The 19,897-nt window shown below is 47.4% G+C and overlaps 1 protein-coding gene across 4 annotated transcripts in view; it reads left to right on the top strand.

Moving 5' to 3' along the window:
• Positions 1–19,436, top strand: part of nonC (serine/threonine-protein kinase Smg1) — a 117,741-nt gene extending 98,305 nt beyond the window's left edge. For all 4 annotated transcript variants that reach the window (XM_075702352.1, XM_075702353.1, XM_075702354.1 and 1 more), the window contains 11 exons: positions 6–154; positions 705–869; positions 1,076–1,407; positions 2,457–2,661; positions 3,982–4,242; positions 7,543–7,623; positions 10,036–10,164; positions 13,383–13,527; positions 14,081–14,173; positions 16,219–16,325; positions 18,025–19,436. In XM_075702352.1, the coding sequence (XP_075558467.1) occupies positions 6–154; positions 705–869; positions 1,076–1,407; positions 2,457–2,661; positions 3,982–4,242; positions 7,543–7,623; positions 10,036–10,164; positions 13,383–13,527; positions 14,081–14,173; positions 16,219–16,325; positions 18,025–18,102 (1,745 nt within the window). In that variant the 3' untranslated portion in view covers positions 18,103–19,436. The remainder of the gene's footprint in view (positions 1–5; positions 155–704; positions 870–1,075; positions 1,408–2,456; positions 2,662–3,981; positions 4,243–7,542; positions 7,624–10,035; positions 10,165–13,382; positions 13,528–14,080; positions 14,174–16,218; positions 16,326–18,024) is intronic.
• Positions 19,437–19,897: the final 461 nt, after the last annotated feature.

Below are 19,897 nucleotides of genomic sequence, written 5' to 3' on the forward strand. Positions count from 1 at the left end.
TTCAGGACTGACGCCCGGGAAGATGCTTGTCCAGGGCTTCCATGGCCTCTTCGCCAAGACGGCCACAGAACTGTCCAACTTCTACGCCACGCTGAATGGCATAGACCTCAACTGGAAGAGCGTCGACGTGGTGTGGAGTGCCTACTCGCTCTGCGTGAGTCTGGCATTGTCAGTGTTTCCCGGGCTTTGCGCAACTGTGATTTACATTGGCCAAATTACCCAGAATGCCATAAACGGGCACAGAGTTGAGAGAGTACTTGTAAAGGCATTACCGAATGGAGCACCAATCCTGTCCCATGTTTATATCACCGTTTCGCTTTTTCTAAACGTGATGGGGGTAGGCACTTAGCAGCAATAATCTGTCAGTTAATACTTGCGTACAACTTTCTTTGGCAACGAAGGGAAAGCTACAGGGGCAAAGCACGCACAAGTGAGAGTGCTTTTGAAAAGAGTCCCACGTTTTCGTCCACATTCGTTTAAGTAAACATAAACACCTATTAGAGCAGTTAAAAAAGATAACTGAATGTGGTGTGTTTTCCACCACTTTCCCTTCATAGCCACAGAAAGTTGTCCGTGAGTAAAGGTTGATTCAATACTTGCTTTTAGCTTTTAGTGTGCCTTATGTGCTAATAAATGTGGGAATGTGTTTTTGAGGGATTCGTCTCCACCATCAGCAGTGATGTAATGGTGCCTCTGTCACGCAGCCCCCGCACCTGGACACGCTGGACGCCTACCTGAAGGACATAATGTTCCTGCAGTGCCTGCAATGCATGCACCAGATCTTCTCGCCCCAGCTGCTGTCCGGCATGGCCGAAGAACACGCCTTCCTGCCAGTCAAGCACTGCATTGCCAGCATCTACCGAGTTCAGGTGCGCACCGGAGGTCTCGTGTTGTGGCTTGGGGAACCTAAAAGGACATGGCAAACTGCGATTCCAGACTAGCAAGACGTTGAGGGAATCAGAGGCCGGGGTTCTCGAAAACAAACGGAACATTTGGCCCTGCTTGACTTCCATTTGGTGCCCTGTCCGTCCATGCCTGCTGAATGAAAGAAGAAAAAATCTTTCTCGTGTTGCAGATGCTTGGCCTGCCATCATTCGCTCTGAGCTCGTGCCTCTGTGCCACGCTGGCACTGTCCCAAGCTGGCGACCCGAACCAGCTGCAGATGGATCCCCCGGCCAGCCGCACCCTGGAGTCCCTGTCGGCAGGCTGGGCGGCCAGCGGAGAGGCCCTGTCTGCCGTGGCGTCCTTGGAGGCGGCTCAGCGCCACCGCGACCTCCTGCGGCGCCTGGACCAGGCAGAGGGGGTGTTGCGAGTGCGGCTTCAACGCTGCCAGCTGCGCTTCGCCTCCCACCACTGGCTGCACGAGGAGGCCCTGCCCAACCCGGGAGGGCAGACCCTGCCTGCCAGGTGAGGCAGTCGGGAGATTCGAGACGCCTCTCTTTGCAAAGCAAACCTTTCCCTGTGGAGTGAGACGTGGTTTTCATGCTGCGGTAGGCAGTTGTGTTGTGAAGCAAAGTGTGTGACCGGGCTAGTTCGTAATCCATTGGATCGATTGCACCAGTTTTGGGCAATCCGTCCTTGGAGGTCAGTTGGAAGTCAGTCTTCTACCCATTAATGTGCTGTTGTTTACAATGTACTGTGAGTACTGGGAAGTGTACAGCAACAACATTGAGGCGTGTGGCATGGAAATAAGATAGCAGAGCCACTATTTGGACCAGCAGGCTTATAGCGCTGTTGGTTTTTTTTTTTTTTTTACAATGCTGAAGTTGTCGACAGGGTTCTTTTGATGGCACCACGTAGAACTGTAAAGTGTTCGTGTGTACAGTTTACAAGTAGCACTATGCATTCAGTTGCAACACTGACTTCTTAGAGCAAACTTCACTTAAGTTACACCACAAACAGGCAACTAACAATGGCTAGTGACCCCTTTAGTTGCAGTGAAGAGCAATGTGAAGATGGAAATTTCAAAACTAAATGAGTTCAACCTCCCCTTGCAGGGCTCTTGGTCACTCCTCTCTCTTGGTGGTCCCTGTAAAGACAGCAGGCTGCTTTGTCTTTAAGGGGAACAAATTTAGGAAGGCCTGTCTTAGAAATGATGTGCTGTCAGCACATTAGGGCTACTCAAAAATAATTTTTAACCTTCAGTTGCAATGTCTCCAATCTCATCTCGTCACACCACCCGATTCCCTACCATTCTCGACTATGCTTCTCTTCCCTTGACACCCATTCTGCAACTCTAATCGAGCCCAGATCACCTGTCCGTATGCATTACATGGCCCACCCGTCTCCATTTTCTTTTTTTTTCTGTTAATCTCGACTCTCTCTCTTAATCTCTCTTTTAATGTTTCACCTGTTCAGTTTTGTCAGCCATTGTATAAGTGCCTGGCATTTTCTCAAAAATATTGTAAGGGCAAGTAAGTGACTGCACTGCTTCTCCCCTCACCTGACCCTGCCAGGGCGACCCTGCTGGCCGAGATGCGCAAGGCGGTGCAGGCGTCGGCCTCCCTGGCGGCCACCCTGTCCGAAGCCAAGGAGGCCCACTTGTCCCTGGTGGGGGCAGTCGAGCAGCGGCTCAAGTGGGCCGGAGGAGCTAACCCTGCTCTGGCCGACACACGCAACACCTTTGCCCAGCTGCTGGACCAGTGGACGGACGCCGTCCAGGTGAGAGACTGTACATTTGGGGGAAGGGGCTGGAAGGGGTGAGGTGGCGAGCCAGTTCTGAAAAGTGACTGGCCTCGCATGTACTGACGACTCAGTGGTTATTCTGGAGGTCTTATACGCCAGTCAGATTACTTACTTTTAGTGCTTTTGTGGCTTGAAAAATTGGTCAATTTGCTTTTGTACGGTGCTCCGCCGTCATGCATAGCGTTGCTTGAATTCCAGCCCGGGTCATGCCACCGCTGTGTGCTGATGACAGAGGCAAATTCGCTCCAACGAGAATCGTGGCATCAGATAGTAGGAAGTTTGCTAGTGAACCTCAAATCAACTGGGCCAAAGTCAGCATCCGAAATTTTAGGCATCGTTATTGGCTCTAGATGTAGCAGTGCTGCAAAGGCGTCTGGATTATCGGGCATGTCCAAAAAATCGGGCTACTACATCAACAGTCGTTTACTGTACTCAGCTCGCTGTAATGGATAATAGATATTTTCAATTTATTTACAGCAGTACAGCACACATGGAAATAAAGAGCATGGCCAACCAAATTTTACATTTACCGCGTTAGACGTGGTGGTTCATCACATCCATGTTCATTAGATCAAGATGCGACTAATACCCCTGTCACACGGGAAGATTTAATCTCATTCGAATCGAATGGCATTCGATGCATCGAATGCCATTCGGTCTTTTCCGGTGCTACACAGTAAAATATAATGGCATTCGCAAATGATAGCAATGACGATCTGGAACAAAATTTGCGAAATTCAAAGAAATTTTGTAGCCCAATAAACGCGTTTAAGAACTTTTTCGAGTACTTTTAAAACTGACGAAAACATTTTGATGCCAATTATTCACAACTAAAAGCACTTCAACACATCCAATATGGCCGACCGCCGCAACAGGCTCCTGATGCGAAGAGTAATAGCGCTTGAGCACAGCCCATGGTGAAAATATAATCGCGGCAAAAATAATTATTACTTTTTATAAGTAAAAAAAAAATATCTTCTGGCTTTGCTGATGCACGCATAATTTTTTCGCGTTGCATGTTGCTGTTGTCTATCTGGGGTCAAGAGTGTACATTTGGTTCGAAATCGAATGCGAATGAGTTCCCCTGAATCATTCGATGGCAAACGTAATTCCATTCGAATGGCATTAAGTTTTCCCACGTAAATCCTGATTAGTGGGATTATATGCGAACGCCATTCGATTTGAATGGCATTAAATGTTCCCATGTGACAGGGGTACAAGTTTCCTTCAAAGAGGAACTAACTAGTGCAGCGCCGCATAGTTGCAGTGGTGATGGCAATGTGCGTTCCCGCGCAGCTGGTGAACGACCTGTCCATGGAAGTGTGCGAGGCCAGTGAAGCCCTGCTGCTGCGGGAAGCCCTCCGCACGCGCACCACCGAGGCCCTGGCGTGGGACTCGGGCCTGCTGGGCCTCCTCAACCGCTGCCAGGAGAGCTGCATGCTGGCCGAGAACGCCGCCCCGCTGGCCCCCGCCGAGCAGCAGCTGCTGCAGCTGCAGGGCTCGGCACCCCTGCCCAGCGAGGCCAGCGTCGAGTGGCTCCGTTCCCTCCTCGACAAGGTGGGTGCGGTTTCCCGCAAAAGTCGCTAGACCGAGCTCCGGCGCTAGTGCGTCTGCAGAAGCTGCAAGGCGTGGCTGTTGGCAAGTTTTTAGAGGCAAGTTTCCAAAGCAGCCAAGATCATCGCGTGACCTTGCGTACGGTGCAGCACGAAAATGTGGTATTGTGAGGTGTATCGGTTTCCTCTTCGGTTGTTTCCGTAGTCGTCGACTGAGCTCTGGTGGAATTCTTATCTTGGCTTGGCTTAGCTTGTCCTGTGGCACCGGCTAACACTCCCAGGGTAATGTCTGGTGCACATACGCAGATTTGCGGAAGAAGTGGACGGGAGGACGGCACTGCAGTAGCTTAATGGTATAAAGCATCGCATGCGCAATGTGGACAATGTGCTCTCTATTCTTGCCTCTGGCAAGCTGCCCTTTCATCCACTTTCATTTCCGTTTGAATCTTTATTTCTACATTTCTGCAAAATGTTCACCATGATCCAAAACCAACTATCCGAATAGTGAGCAAAAGGCTGTCAGCATTGTGCTTTCAGTGCCACTGGTGCACTGAAAAATCAATTTTTCTGTTAAAATTTGTTTGTTTGTTTGTTTTTGTTTGTTTCTTAAACTGTCAGATTAGTGAGACATTTTCTTACTCCCCTCTGTATCTGAAATATCGTTTAGTAGGGGTGTGCAAATATTGAATAGTAGGTTTCAAATCGAATATTGAATCAAATCAAGAAACAAAAGCCAAATATCAAATCAAGTATCGGAAAATTTTTCATAAAATTTAACGCTTACAAATTTTCAATGAAAAAGCGTAGTACTGCACATGCTCTGGAGTCTCCTAGCGTTGCATAACAAGAATGTAGCAACTATCGGTAACATAGGTACAGATCATCAAGATGTACCATACGGCCTACCCTTATTAAAAGGAATACCAAATTAGTATGTCAGGACTGATTACAGCTCAGTGCTAGTACAGTCACCGACCAATTTTCCAGACAGGTCCGATAATTGGGACGCCTTCGCGACACTACCATGTAACCCATAGAGTCAATGTATAAGAACTTCTGAAATTTGGGACAAAAAAGAACATTCACTGTCCAATTTTCCGGATTTTTTGCCATGACCCCAGGTCAGAAACTGCGTTGATCGAAGCTACCACCACCTCCATTTAGATTATCTCACCGCCTGTAACCAGTGCTCCCACATGCAGATCCGCTGGCACCCGTAGCCACTACCGCGGCAATGTTGGGCCTAGCTACTTCGACGTTCGCTACCAAGCTTCTTGCTGTTCCGGGCCGTGTTTTCCATTGAAACAATTTGCTGCTGTTAGCAATGGTGCCGACTACACCTTTGTAATCCTCACCAATGTCTTCGGAGTGCGGAAAGCACAATGCGTGGCATAATGCCACTTCCCAAAAGTCCGCTTCTCCTCAATACAGCAGTGCTATGCGGTGAAGCATACGCAAAGTATTGCGGTGAGGCATACCAATAGTGGAAAGAGGCAGTTGTCACGAGACACGGCATGTATACCTTAATGATACACGCGTGCACTTGCCATCTCTTGTCACAGTACGAGCACCGATACGCCTAATAAGTGTGCTGGCAGGCACTCGGGAGCTATTTTGGACGTGTCTGTGGCGATTTGAACCCTTGGGGGGCAGTAAAAGGCATGCATTCGTTTTTTCGGACTGCTCGATTTTTCGTATGTATTCGCGGTCCCTAGTGATACCGAGAAATCGGACGTTGACTGCATATGAAGGTCTGGAAAAATGTTTTATAGAATTTCTGTTGAATAGAATCAAGTGCTTTTTTCATCCGAACATAATGAATTAGTGACGTTTTGTTGTACTGAATACCAATGAGGTTCACAGTTAAATCGTGGAGCTGTGTTATGCGGCAGTCTTTTAATTTATTGCATAAGAAGTTTTGCTTTCCTTTCTTCTAGAAAATGCAGAAAGGCTAACCGTACTTTATGGCAGGTGGGTTATCGTAAGGCCAATCTGCGTGCCAGGCAAAAGAACCCCATATCACATCACTCAATCACCGCTCCGCCGTAGCTGGCGCTGACAGTAAAGAAGAGGTGCCATTCGCATGTCAGGTTCACTATCATTTGCCACCTGTTAAAAAAAAAAGAGCTGAACTCTGGAGCATCCCGGAAAGCTTGTGACGCTTGCTACACCCCCCCCCCCCTCCCCCCACTTCCCCTCCTTGTTCATCCGCCATCTCTCGCTTTTGTTTGCGAGGCACACCACGCCCAACAAACCAATATTGTGCGGCCCAGTGCCAGAAGTGTCTGCGTATGGGTCGAAAAGCAAACTACCCTTGCTCTGCTTGACTCTGCGAGGCAGTATGTCACCTTTCCGAGTGTCGCGCAGCTGCTGAAAATAGATCTGGCACCACACCGTTACTTTAAGTCGCTCACGCCCGATTAAGCAGCACCAATTAGTCGTAATGGCCAAGGCAGTGTAGCCGTGATGAAAATTCGCCACTGGCTGATGTGGTAACGGGTCGCAAGCAGTCGAGTGCTTGCCGTTAAATACCGCTAATATGTACGTTACGTACAGGTGGCTCACCAGTGATCTGTCTCGAGATAACATGTGCGAGCCAGATTAATGACTCGAAGTGGCCTGAAGTTCCTCAACGCGCGCATCCAACACGATCTGCGTTCCTATCAGCAGCTGATTGGCCTGATCTTCGCACATGTGTTTGCACTTTACGAAATACGCGCTGCTTTTGTTGACGTTCCCGAAATGTGGGTGTTGCGTTAGCATTTCGATCGGTCCTGTAGACCCGGACGAACCTTGCAGTGACAGAGGCAGCCCCGGCCGGCGCTGTGCCGTGGTGGGAATTGCTCCCTTTGGGCACTGTGTGTGATCCCTGCATCACGCTGACATTACAGTGCGCTCTCAGTGACAAAGTCCGCTACTGCATCAGCCGAGGCAGCCTGTCCGCAGTGCGCTTGGTGAACGAGCCCAAACGTTTGTTTGGGCAGCATTGAGCACGAGGGGCTTCAGGGCGCAGGCGGCACGTCACACTGCACGGGTCTCTACACCGAATATATAGAATATTCGACAAATGAAATAGCAGATATTCAATTTGCTAATTGAATTATTTTAACGTTCACTATTCGATACGGTGATATTCTATATTTGCACACCCTTATCAAGTAGTGGTCATGCTTTGATGTGCTGTGTGCCTGGCGATTTGTCATGCAGATAGCTGCAGTTACTATAGCTGCAATGAAGCCTCGCCACATGACCGAAGTGCAGGGCACACCTTTATCATCAGTGTTGTGCTGTGTGCTACCCGTAGGTGGCGCTGGGTGCCTGCCGGGAACAACTGGAGCAGGCCAAGACAAGCCGAGATACGTGCAGGGAAGCACTGCAGAGCCAGGTGAGAGCACCACCGTGTGATACTCGTACAGCTATTGATGCCAAGGTGTAAGAGCTGTTCAGGGCTGTTTGATGGTAGGATGGAACTTTGATAAACCGCTTCATTTAAAACCAAATGTTATTTTAAATAACTCTTGGGTTCCATCGCAACTGTGTATGCACAATATGTGTACATTTTGTCAGTTGAACACCTGTTGTAATTTAAGTTGTGAATGCATGCTGTGAGATTGAAAAGATCCTGGAAATAGGAGACACTGCAATACAGGTGTGAAAACGTAAAAAGGGCCTTTTTTGCTCCTAGTGTGCAGTAATACCAGCTACCCGATACAATCACCAACCGATAAATCGGACACCGATAATCCAGACATGCTCGGTAATTCGGACAGCTTCGCAGCACTGTCAATGGGCCCTTAGACTTAATGTGTAAAGATGGCCGATATTTAGAATAGCCACCAGCTCTACATTCGATTATCCGAACTCCATCCGTGGCTGTGGCGTACACCGACTCTGCCGCCATTATCTCCCCTGGCAACTTCGACGAGACATCAAGTATTGCCTCAGAGATCGAGACATGAAGTATGGCCTCGGAGATTTAACTGCAAATGGCGATCGTGGAGGCTTTGCCGAATTGTGAGGTTGCATCAACATCGCGATCATCACATCCGTTCTGGCACCACCGTACATGGTGCGCTCTTGTTTGTTGAATTTGCCCTCTTGACAGCATTCCAGCATTCTGTACTTGTTTATTTAGTATGCGTTCCAGACAACACTCTGCTGGCTCCAGCAAGTCCTTCTCGTGAAGTTATTGACAGTCCGCATCAAATGGCACCAACGGTGCTCTCGCAGTCCGACTCCGAAGTCTTGAGTCGCAGTGCGAATGAGCCAGACTCCGCAACTGAAGAGCCTGAACTGTTGCCTACCACAGTGAGCTCAACTGCGGACATCATTGATCACCTGCTAGGCTGCGGTGTGCCGGTTTATGCTACCGTTACATTTGAAGACGTTGAAGATTTCAACAGTGCAGTGTCGTCGTGTGCTGAACTGAACTATGACGGAACAATTGAGCAAGTTCTTCCACTGTCAAACAGAGACTTTAACTCTGATGATGATGATATGCCGTGTGCTCAGGAGCCTTCACGTGTGGATCTGACTCAAGCCTTTGCATTCCTTGCATTGGCATACAGAGACAATACAAAACTGGCAGAAATACAGGTGGACTTGGTTGCACCTAAGCGGAAGTGCATGCAGCAATGAATCCATCACTTCGTCCTTGCACAGGGGCCTTAAAGAATAGATAACATCATTTTTATTTTATTTTTTCGGATACATTTGTTTTTTTGGACGTTCGATAGTTCAGACTTATTTACGCTCCCCGTGGAGTCCGAATTAACGGTTGTCGACTGTACAGTGGAACCACATTGATACATTCCTCGCTTTTGTGTTTTGCCAGCTGCCAGGTCGTGTTTTCGCACTCCCAACCTAAATCCCATTGACTCCTATATATTGCGTTCCCCTTTGATATGTTGCCACTCTATAATGTTCCCACATCCTACGTTGCGTTTGAACGTGGCAGTCTTGTAAATTTAGTGGTGCAGAGGGAAAATTGGTATCACACGTTGTACTACAAGAACGATAAATGTATGCGTTGCCTGAATGGTATGTTGCAACAAGTGGCCGGTGCATTGCGACAAGCTACTACAGTTTGCAGTAAGCAACTGAGCAAGCAACGTGCACAGAGCAGTTGGCGACGACTTGTTGAAGCACTCGGAGTGTGCACTGGTTGCACCCTACTGGTCGCACTGGTTGCACACTACTGGGAACCGAGTGCAGGGCTACATTTATATTGAGGCCGGCAAGGGTGCATAATTGCCTGTTCTCTCTAGTCAGCTTCGCCGCAATAGAGCCACGTTGTGCGGTGAAGCATACACAAAATATTGCAATGAGGGATATTTAGAGTGGAATGGAGCCACTGTCACATAGCATTGTACATTTAATATACACGTGCTGTCCCCGGTCACAGCACAAGCACGGGGACATCTGATTACTTGCAGCCATTCAGAGCTGTTGCTGATGTGGCAATTTGCGATCTTGCTCACTGTCAACGTTTTCCCTGCTGTTAGGTTTTTTCCCAGTTTCTGTAAAAACATATCAACGAGGTTCTACGCTATTCATGCAAGGGATACTTGCTCAATTATACTATGTTCAAGAATTTCCTCTCGTGCCCGAACTACACACACCATCAGGTAGTGTTTGCAATGGAGCACTGAGACCATCTCTTGTAGGTTAGTACAAAATCTACTCCTGCAATTCTGTTAACGTCATGCTGCAACGCAGTGCGTAGTTCAAGCAAAGTTGCCGTCAAGTGCAACCTCACTGCATCCAGTAAAGTGACGACCTCTTCTCCTCCACGCAGGTGTCAACATTGCGGGCAGACGTGTTGGGCAAGCACCACGAGCTGCTGTCCGAGCTGCGCTCGCTGCTCAAGTCGCTGGCGCGGCAAGAGGACACAACTGTGCAGGAGTATCTTGCCACCTATCGGCAGGTGGGGCTGTTTTTCTTGCAACCGGTGCACTTTACAAAGCAGTTACAACAAGTTGTCAGTGACGCCAGATTTTATTTGGCTGCATGTTGGCGTTGCCATGGTAACCGGCACAGCCTGAGTTGCTGACCCCTCTCTGATAGTTTCTGTGTGGTTGATTGACAGGCAGCTTTAACTGAACCTTCACCATCTGGTCTGCTGAGACCCATGTATTAACTAGTTGCTCACATGTGCACAGCGGTAATGCTAGCAGTGGAAAATAATACTGTTCTGGCTCCACTGCTGAGCCGCCTGGGCCAAATGCAATTGTGTGTCCACTTGGCTTCTGTGTTGGTTTTGCAGCCGAGTTGACTGCGCATTGCCTCACGTCTGCGGCATGCGTGCTTGTCAAATATGCAAGTTCAACACAGCTTTCTGCAGTGCCTGAGCACATTAAATGTGAACAGAGTGCACCATAGGTGGCGTTTAATTAAAACGCTATAAACATCTCCACAGTTGTTTCATGGTAGAAAGCACATCACTGGTCAAAAATCGCACGGTGACGCAAGAAATTGTATCACTGTTCAAAATAGCTGGAGTCTGGTTAAAGGGCCTACAAGATAAGTTCAGCTTAGATTAAGCAGTCAGCAGATTTTAAACAATAACAGGCAACATTGAAAAATCAGTGTGTACCGTATTTATTCGAATATAAGGCAAGGTGTTTTTCCAGAATCCTTAGCCTCAAAGTCCCCCCTCCTCACATTGTACGCGAGGCTGATAGATTCAATTACTGTTTCAGTGTAGCAGCAGAACCACATTTCTGGTGATCCAGATTTAGACGGCTGCATGAATTGTAGCAGTAAACCTTGGCAAGTAAGGCAATACAGTATTTTTGTGTACATAACCCGCACCAAGCATTCTAAGCATTTAGCAGTGAAGGTAGAGTGCGAGTTACTATATACGAACTTCACCTCAAGTTTTGACTCCACAGCAGCATGGATATGCCTTGTAGTGCTACTTTATGGCAGCGTGTGTTGCGTTGCCATGAAGGTGCATCATGAGACAAAATTTGCACTGCTTTGAAGTTGCACTTCAAGGCAAAATTTGCTTATAATGGCACCGATTATTGTAATTATTTCTGGGGTTTTCAATTATTTGATATTTCGGGTAATTGTCTCCCAGTCTGAATCCTCTGTTGGCTATTCTATATTGTCTTCCTTTAGTGCACATATTTAAGTTCTTTTTCCCAGGCACCCAGCTAGGCAACCCCACCTTATAATCGAATAAATATGGTATGTTGGTTATGATCAGTTTGTCTGGCACCCTTTACAATGCACATTCTGTACACGTAGCCTGTAACTTCTGTTTGCAGGAAAATTCAACCCTGTTATAAAATGCAGCTTTTCTATTGCGTCATTTGACATTTACTTACTTCAAAACTCCTCAGTTTCACAAACCTGTAATTTTCATGCCACCATCCACTGGTGTGGTCAGTGGGCGAAGTGTTCTCCTTTCAAGCACGACGAGGTTGCGTAGTTCAAGGCCCACCCACGGCTGCCGCATTCTGATGGAGAGGGAATGCAAATGCATTCGCGTAGGGAGAGTGAGCTAGGCATTAAAATAGCCCTAGTGGACAAAATCCCTCGTAGCCCTGCCCTCTCATTGCACCAACGTTGCTTTGGGAAGTATGTGGAGCAACCAGTCATTCGACCGTTCTCCGTTTACCTTCTCATTGAAAATTAACGAAAAAAATTCGGTGAATGTGTGAAGTGCATGCTATGTTCAGAGACCACATAACTGGACTGCAAGCACTCACTACTGGACAATTGCACGGGTCCAGTGCCCATTGCAGTAAGTAATCTCCAAGGACTGAATCGTGTTTTCGTACCTTTAGTTATTTCCACGCCACGGAAAATTGCAACTTTCAAAGCATGCATTGTGTGCAGACTGTAGCATGGAAAATAGGGCAGATAAAGGATGCAATGTGTGTGCTGTTGAACTCACACCCGCATTTCGTGACATTTACAATTTTATGACCCTGCCTATTGAAACTGCGTCCCGATAGTGTAAGAAACATTTTCAAGAGCCCCGCACTGTTTCAGCGAACATTTCAAACCCACTCACTGTAAAAGGAGGGTGCATACGAAGTTCCGAAGCACAGAAGCGCGCCCTAACTGGGCCCGAGCCAGTCGGACTGCGATGAAGATTCAACCGCAGAGATGAGCGAGCGGGGGGTCACCACAGATTTTCGCTCGTTTTCGAGGCACATCTTCAGTGTGCATTGAGGCAAAGCAGTGCAATGTAGTTGTGGCCGTGGCCTCCAATCTCAGAGGCTACAACAGGAGCGCATTAGTGTGGAGTTCGCCGTGTGGCACCTTCGTGTTGTTGCATATATTCTCTGAAGCTACAGCTGCAGCACTCTCACTCTTTCACATTCCTCCATGTGGCACTAAGTTATGTACGCTATTTGGACCAGTTTGAACCAGTGGCCACTCTTTTCCTATCGATGCTTACATGGCATGTGTCAGCATGAACACGGCACGACTGAGCCACTGCCACGCAAAATTGCAAAGAGTTGGCGGTTACAGTTTGTCAACATTTCATTGACGTTGTTGCTGATAACGGTTCGCGATAGCATTCTACCTTTCAAACTTGAGTATTCTTCAGCTGAAGCGACGTAACAAAACGAAACTTTGCGGCTCTTGGCCGATGCTGCTGAGATAATGCCAAGATTTATGCCTTTACAGTTTCCGCTTCCAGCCAACTAGAATGTTTGGTTATGGTACGCAGAAACCACTCATGTCCCGCTGATACTAAAATGTATCGCCAGCTATCAACAATAGAATGGTGGTGGATTCGCTCGTACTTTTGAAATGGCAGGTGATCCAAATTGAACGGGCACCATTTCGGAGGAGCTGCGTCGGCGCATTTCATTCTTCAGATGGTGCTTTTAAACTTGTAGTTCAATGCAGGAAGTGTGCCAGGAACGAAAATGAAGTTACTGAAAACCGTATTTTCCGTGCACAGTGGCATCGGTTGTAACTGTCAATGCCAGTTACCGTGTTGTTAAGTTTTTGGCATTTTAGAGCACAAATGTACATATAACGGACTAATGATGCAGCAACCGCATTTCACGGAACTATCGAGTTCATTATTAATGGGTGCGCCTGTATCTGCGCATGTTGTGTGGTTGTTTGTCTTATCTGGCATCCTTTGCTTTTCTCGGTCACCTTGATTTGCAGTTCTCTGAGCGTGCGTCTGAGCTGGTGAGGACCCTGCTGGCTCCCGATACAACACCAAGCGACAGTGCCCAGGAGGCACTCTCCGAACTCATTGCCATGGTTCCTCGGGTCTACGATGGGCTCACGGAGCTTGCCAATGCTCAGGGTGAGGATGGCTAGGCGGCTAGCGGCTGTTGTAGTTAGACAATGGGATAAACGAGAGGACAGCCCAAAAAGAAGTTGAGTGGACTGGCGTCCATGTCCATTTTTTACACGTTTTTTATGCCATCCTCGTCTTGTTTGGGCCATTTCATTGATGGTAGCTCAGTGCAAAGTTGCAGATTAGCATTGCATACATTGTGCAGCTATCATTATGAAAAAATAAAAAGACACTGTCTTTCTATGATTTCTGTAGTTCACCTTCTCTATGGACAGAAATGTTTAGGAGTGCATTATGCATTATTTTCAGTAAAGAAGTTTTTGGACTGCTTGGAGTAAGAGTCCTGGAAGGTACAAATAAAATTTAGAAAAAGTAACTTTTTAAAAAGTTTTTTGGCAATTTGAAAGCAGCACACCCATTTAAAGCAATGAAGTTTTCAACTATTTTATAAGGGAACCATTTCATGCTACTCAATTGAACGAGTTCAAAAGAGACTCTTCAGAGCTCAACAAGTGACAGGCTGCGACTCTGACCACATACTGTATCTAAATTCTTTCAGACGGCCTTGACCAGCCAAAGAATGCAACTGTCGGCAAGAGTGTGGAGCAGACACCAGATCGGAAAGTGACCAAGGACCCCAGGACAGGAAAAGGTGAGAGCAATTGGGTGGGCGAATATGTGATATCAGAATATTGGTTTTACACTGGCTGTCCTCACTGAGTGTCGCAAGGAGTTATAAAATAACAGTGGGCTTTACACATATGGTGCCCACTGAGTGTTGATGGGCATTATCTGTGCTAGTCATGAGCATTCTTTTCATTGTGCACAAATAGTTAAGTTTAATTAGCAAACCTTTAATTAACATAAATAATAATTAAGGTGTCGTGCAGAAGTCAGAGGCTGTCGAGAAATGACCAATAGCCACGTGTAAAGCAACCTTGACCGTCGGAGGTCGTTTCATCATCATCATCATCAGCCTGTTTTATGTCCACTGCAGGACGAAGGCCTCTCCCTGCAATCTCCAATTACCCCTGTTTAACCTCCCATGAGATCGTCTCCCACTATAAAGAGGAACATAGGTGCTTCCCGCTCCACACGCACAACTATGTAAATCTCAAGCGATCAGGCTTAGGATGCTTCAGACGAGGTCACATCCCTCGTAAGGTTTCCTAAGCAGGATTAACACAGAAACTGATCCACAGTGCCCAGATTGTGGGGAGAGGTTTAGCACTCTAGCTCATATGTTCTGGCAGTGTCCTGCATTACGGGATACGACACTCACCAGCGAACAGGACTGGGACGAGCCCATTTCAAGTATCGGTACTTGAGATAGTCTTGAGAACATCCAGTTCATGGCCGTCCAGAGGGCCTGTGAAAGAGCAAAGAGGCTTGGCCTCCCGATTCCGACGTGGGAGCAACCAGCGGCGAGCTGGCTAGACCCTCTGGACCTCTATAAAGTTCTTTGTCTGTTACAAGACGCCACATAGGAGACAAAGAACAAGAGACTTACTGTGCCTATGATAGTGACACCTAAAGCTAATAACAACTAGACAGTGGTGGGTGGTTTTAAGACTTCGGTTTCCACAAATTGATTTCATTGGGAGTTGGGTGGTGGACACCCAGGCAATGCCAAAGTGGGACCTAGGAAGTTTTTTTGTTGCAGGAGAGGAAAAAAAAAGAATTCTTGGCATAACGCTTGCATAAGAAGTTTGTATAACTTCTGGTAACAAGCTTACTTACTTATGCCACAAGCTGGTACTCTGTCTGTCAAGTTTCAGTCAGCAAAATAAGTGAAACAATGTCCACTTGGCTTGTGCTTGATTGGCATCGGCAGGACATGCAAGGTTGGTTTGTGAAAGCAACCCTACAAGACCAGCATGTACAGCAATGTGCAATCGGCAATGTCTGCTCAAACTAAAAATGAACTGCAGGCACATTCATAATTGCTCATTTTTTATGTGTCACTTTTTTCTGTGCAAATTGGTTGGCGAAGTCATATGAAGTGGGTTTCTATGAAAGGAATGTCGTACCTGCAATAAACATTACTTTTATGTTGCGTAGTTAGGCTGCTAATAATATGCCAATAACTCGGCTCGACACCGTATGCTACGTCCAGCAGAAATGAAACTACATATTCTCGAAAGTGATACTGCAAGATACTTCTGTTCTACCAGTGAAGTAAATTTGAATGGATTTCGGAAATTTTTGCTGTGGTTGCTGCAACAAAATCTGCCCAGAACAAGGTTATTGGCTCTTTTACAGAAATGTTGGTAGTACTGAGTAGTAAGCTAAACTTCCGACATTTATGCTGCATGTGGCAACAATTGATGCACACTGTTTGGTTGTTCAGATTCAGAGGCACCTATATAAGAACTAGATGATGATCTCCCAGCACATGGTATCTGTTGTTTTGAGACCACCACCAAACAACAGGAACTAAAACATATGCATGAGAACAACTTGACTTCCAGCTGCCTTTTCTCGGGACAGAAAAGAATGTACTAGCAGAACAAAAGCAAAGATAAATTTTCTTCGTCTCAGAATTAATTAAATTGGGATTCAGTGACATTGTGCGCTTACTTTTGCCCCCGTTCTATCTTGGCCTGGTCTCTCAACGAGATGGAATGGCCACCAGCCCACACTGATTACCTTCGCAGCGTGTGCTCATTCGGTTGTGCTCCTACGTTCTGTCCGCAGCTCTGCAGGAACGCAACAGCTATGCGGTGGGGGTGTGGCGGAGGGTGAAGATGAAGTTGGACGGTCGTGACCCCGACAGCAGCAAGCGCTCCAGCGTTGCCGAGCAGGTGAGGGCAGCCACGGTGCTGTTTCGCTCTGCGTGCATGCATCGTGTGGCACTGTTCACTCTGTGAAGTCTGCTTGATTTGCCAGCAGTTACTGCATTTCAGTCTTAAACGAGTGCAGCCATTGTGCGTTATGGGGTGCACTCTGCATGTGGCTGGGGCGACAGGCAAGCTCCGGTTCTAGCCACGTTCGGTCAACCCGTAGTGCAAGTAGATCAAAACTACGGCAGATGTGGGTAAGTAAGGCCAGATGGCAGCGTACATTGAAAGAATCTGTATTGCTAAATGCAAGAAGTACTGTATTTATTCGAATCTAGGCCAAAAGTTCTTTTCAAATAATCATATACCAAACTCTAGGGTCGGCTTAGATTCAAGGATTTTAAAGAACGCGCCAGTTTGTAATTGAATATGGTAACTATGCTGCATAGCTAGCGGCATCTAGAAAAGCCGGTATCTCAGCCGCTACTAGCCGCGCCAGTAGCCAACCGAAGTACACGAGCGATGTCGCCATTTTGACCTGTGTTGTATTGGTATGGTGGCTAAGTATTGGCGTGCAGCGTGCCGTTATCGTAATGGCACCAAAAGGTGATACCACAGACGAAAAGTTGTGCTAGCCGCAGAGGTATTGTCAAACGTTCAAGCCGGGCGGGACTTCAGCATCGATGAGAAAAACGTCTGTCGTTGGAGGGGGCAACGGGAGACGACTTTTGCATGTGCTGCAATGAGGAGATGATAACAATAAGGAAGCGCGCGATAACAGAGAAGAGCTGTTCAAAATCGCGCCGCACTCTCTGCGCATACATGGGCACGCGGACGCGAGCTTGCACGTGTCCGCAAGCGTGCGAGGCTAGCAGTGAGGAGTATGTAGAATGAGCTCGGCATGTTCATATTAAATAAATACTGTTTTCGTTTTGTGAAAACTGTTTTATGAAATACTGTATTCATTTTATCGACAGTCGTAGCCAGAGAACGCAATCACTTGCTGGTGCAATGCACTGGAATAAATGGGCTTTTATGCTCCCCACAATTTTCACAGCACAACTTGCACTTGCAGGCGTGCTATGCCTGTTGAAGGAAGTGCTGGGCTCGTTCATTTGGTTGAAATTGGTTCAGGTAGGGCTATGTGAACAGAGCGGACCTTGTAATGAAATAGCTCTTTAGGTAATGGCATTACAACGGCACCTATGATAATAAAAGTGAGCTACTTGTGAAGCCATGTTTGCAATGTTGTGAGGGATAACTTTCAATGCTATTGGTAGTGGTGGTGGTGCTGCAGGCGGTTTTAGCCTGGCAGGCGATGCCAGCCATTGCTCCACTTACAGCACCTCTTAATCGTTATAAATTTTGTCACCACATGTCTGAAGGTCCACTGTCTCTAAAAAATAGTACCTCTCTTCAGATGATCTAATGACCTTCTGGAAACACCAGACATTGTGCGCATACGTGTGAGAAACATTTTCTCATGGCCTCAAGTAATGTTTCACTCTGCAGTGTAACACCAGCAAGACCATATGAAGCGCTCCGCAGTGCCCATCTGTCCAGGCTCTACAGTCACTTCACTGTGTTGTGTGGTCTGGTTGCATTAATACACCAGCATTTATTGCTTGCATTGTGTAGACTGTCTGTGTAGACTGGCTCCTCATGAATTACTTTATCACAGACATTGATATCAATCGCATCGCTGTGTCCCGCTCTTTTCCAGGTGGATTATATAATCAGTGAGGCAACGCGCCTGGAAAACTTGGCACTGCTGTACGAAGGCTGGACGCCTTGGGTGTGATCCGCCACCGGCATCAGCCCCCCCTGGGAGTGGGGGGTAACTGGATTCCTGGCTCCAGCAGACAACGCGGGACAGCAGACGACGACAACGATGGCACCCGAGATCAACAGCAAACGCAAGGCAGCCCCATCCGCAAAAACCCCGGCTGGGGAAAAAGCAAAAAAAAACATGGGTTGAGGGAGAGGAGGTCCCAACGCGTGCGCCTCGCAGTAATGTCGTCGCCACGGCAACAACCGCCAAACCCCCACGTCGACTCTTAAGCAGAACGCTCTCCTCAAGTCTCTCTCTGTATGACAAGCGACCGCCGCGGGGAAACGAATGGACTCCGGGGCTGCCAGCACGCCCCAGCTAATGACTGCAGCAGCCATCTTCCTGTCCTCCTCCCTGTGAGCTTCCCTCTTTCAGTCGGCCGCACCCAGGGAGCACATAAGACAACCATTGCACCAAACTCTAGCAGATGGCTGCCCCTCCAGCAAACGGCACTTGCTGCCAAGCCTGGCTTGAAAAGAGCACAAATGGTGCCAAGAGGAGGTTACGCACTCGCGCTTTCTGCGTCTGGTCTGGGGTTTTTCTGAGGAGGGAGCGTCATCAGTGGCCATCGGTGTGTGGCACTACTGCCTGTGCTCCGGGAGGGGGAAGGACTCTTTCAAAGATGGTGCAACCTGGTGTTTGTTTCAATTTTGACACCGCTAGTGGGAGTTGCCCTCTGAGTGTGAAAGGCTGCGGATTTCCTTTGGCAAGAGGAAACCGAAGCAGAGAAATGAGCAGCAGCGTGTAGCCTATGCTCTTCGCCATGCTATTTTCCGGCAAGTGTACGACAAACATGCTGTGTGCTTCTGACCTTTTCTTTTTATTTTCATTATCTTCTCTGGCCTGTTTTCAACCCTTGCCTATTTGGTTTGAATTTGTTGCAACCCCTGCTAGCAATGTTGTTTCTCTCCTAGTTTTGTGTGTGCCTCTTTATTGTAGACGCGTGAAGTTTTTGTTATTTCTTGTGCTGGAAGTGTATGTCAGAAGGTCAGGTGGACACTGGTTAACGCAGAGACTTGGAGAGTCATTCACGTAGCTTGCATTCTAACGTGTACTTTTTTTATGTGTTCTAACTTAAGCACATTTCTTGAACTGCCATATCACTTTTGTGGGGGGGAGGGGGGGGCAGGTTTAGAATAACAGTTTACAGTTTTGGCAAATTGGGTAAAGATATACTTTTCCATCCTCATTGTTTCTAATGTGTCTTCCTGGTTTTCTTGATTTTCGTGGGCTCACTTCATTTTTCCCCTGTGTAACAGAATGCATCAATAAAAGCCATCAGTATCAAATTTGGTGCTGCCGTCTTATTCACGCAGCCTTTCAAATGCTGCACGATTCCATGAAAATAGCTACATGAAGGTGCCAAACGGAGTCTCTTGGTGTACATTGTCACTTTGTGATTGTGCCAGCTACGTTTTAGTGATACCTTTGCATTCATTGGTAAACTAATAATACACACATCCGAAAAAATTTGGCAAAGTGTGGTTAGTCAGGTCACGGCAATGCTCAAGTTATGGTACTCAGGCTGTCAGCAGGGCGCGCTTGACTATTCACGTGCACACTTGATTTGCAGCCTGCTCTTTTTTGCTAGTTCATTCTCTTCTGCTGCTCTAGATGGGGGTGGGGGGCACTCTCTTGGTGGTACTGCGAAGGCTGATACCTCTGGTACAGTCTTATTAGGTGTATCAACTTCAAGAACCACACACGGCACTACCCCATCTGTGCCGGAAGCAAGAAATCTAATTTACAGAGGTGTGTGAAAACA

Source organism: Dermacentor variabilis, chromosome 8 (genome assembly GCF_050947875.1).
Source record: "Dermacentor variabilis isolate Ectoservices chromosome 8, ASM5094787v1, whole genome shotgun sequence".
NCBI lineage: Eukaryota > Metazoa > Arthropoda > Arachnida > Ixodida > Ixodidae > Dermacentor > Dermacentor variabilis.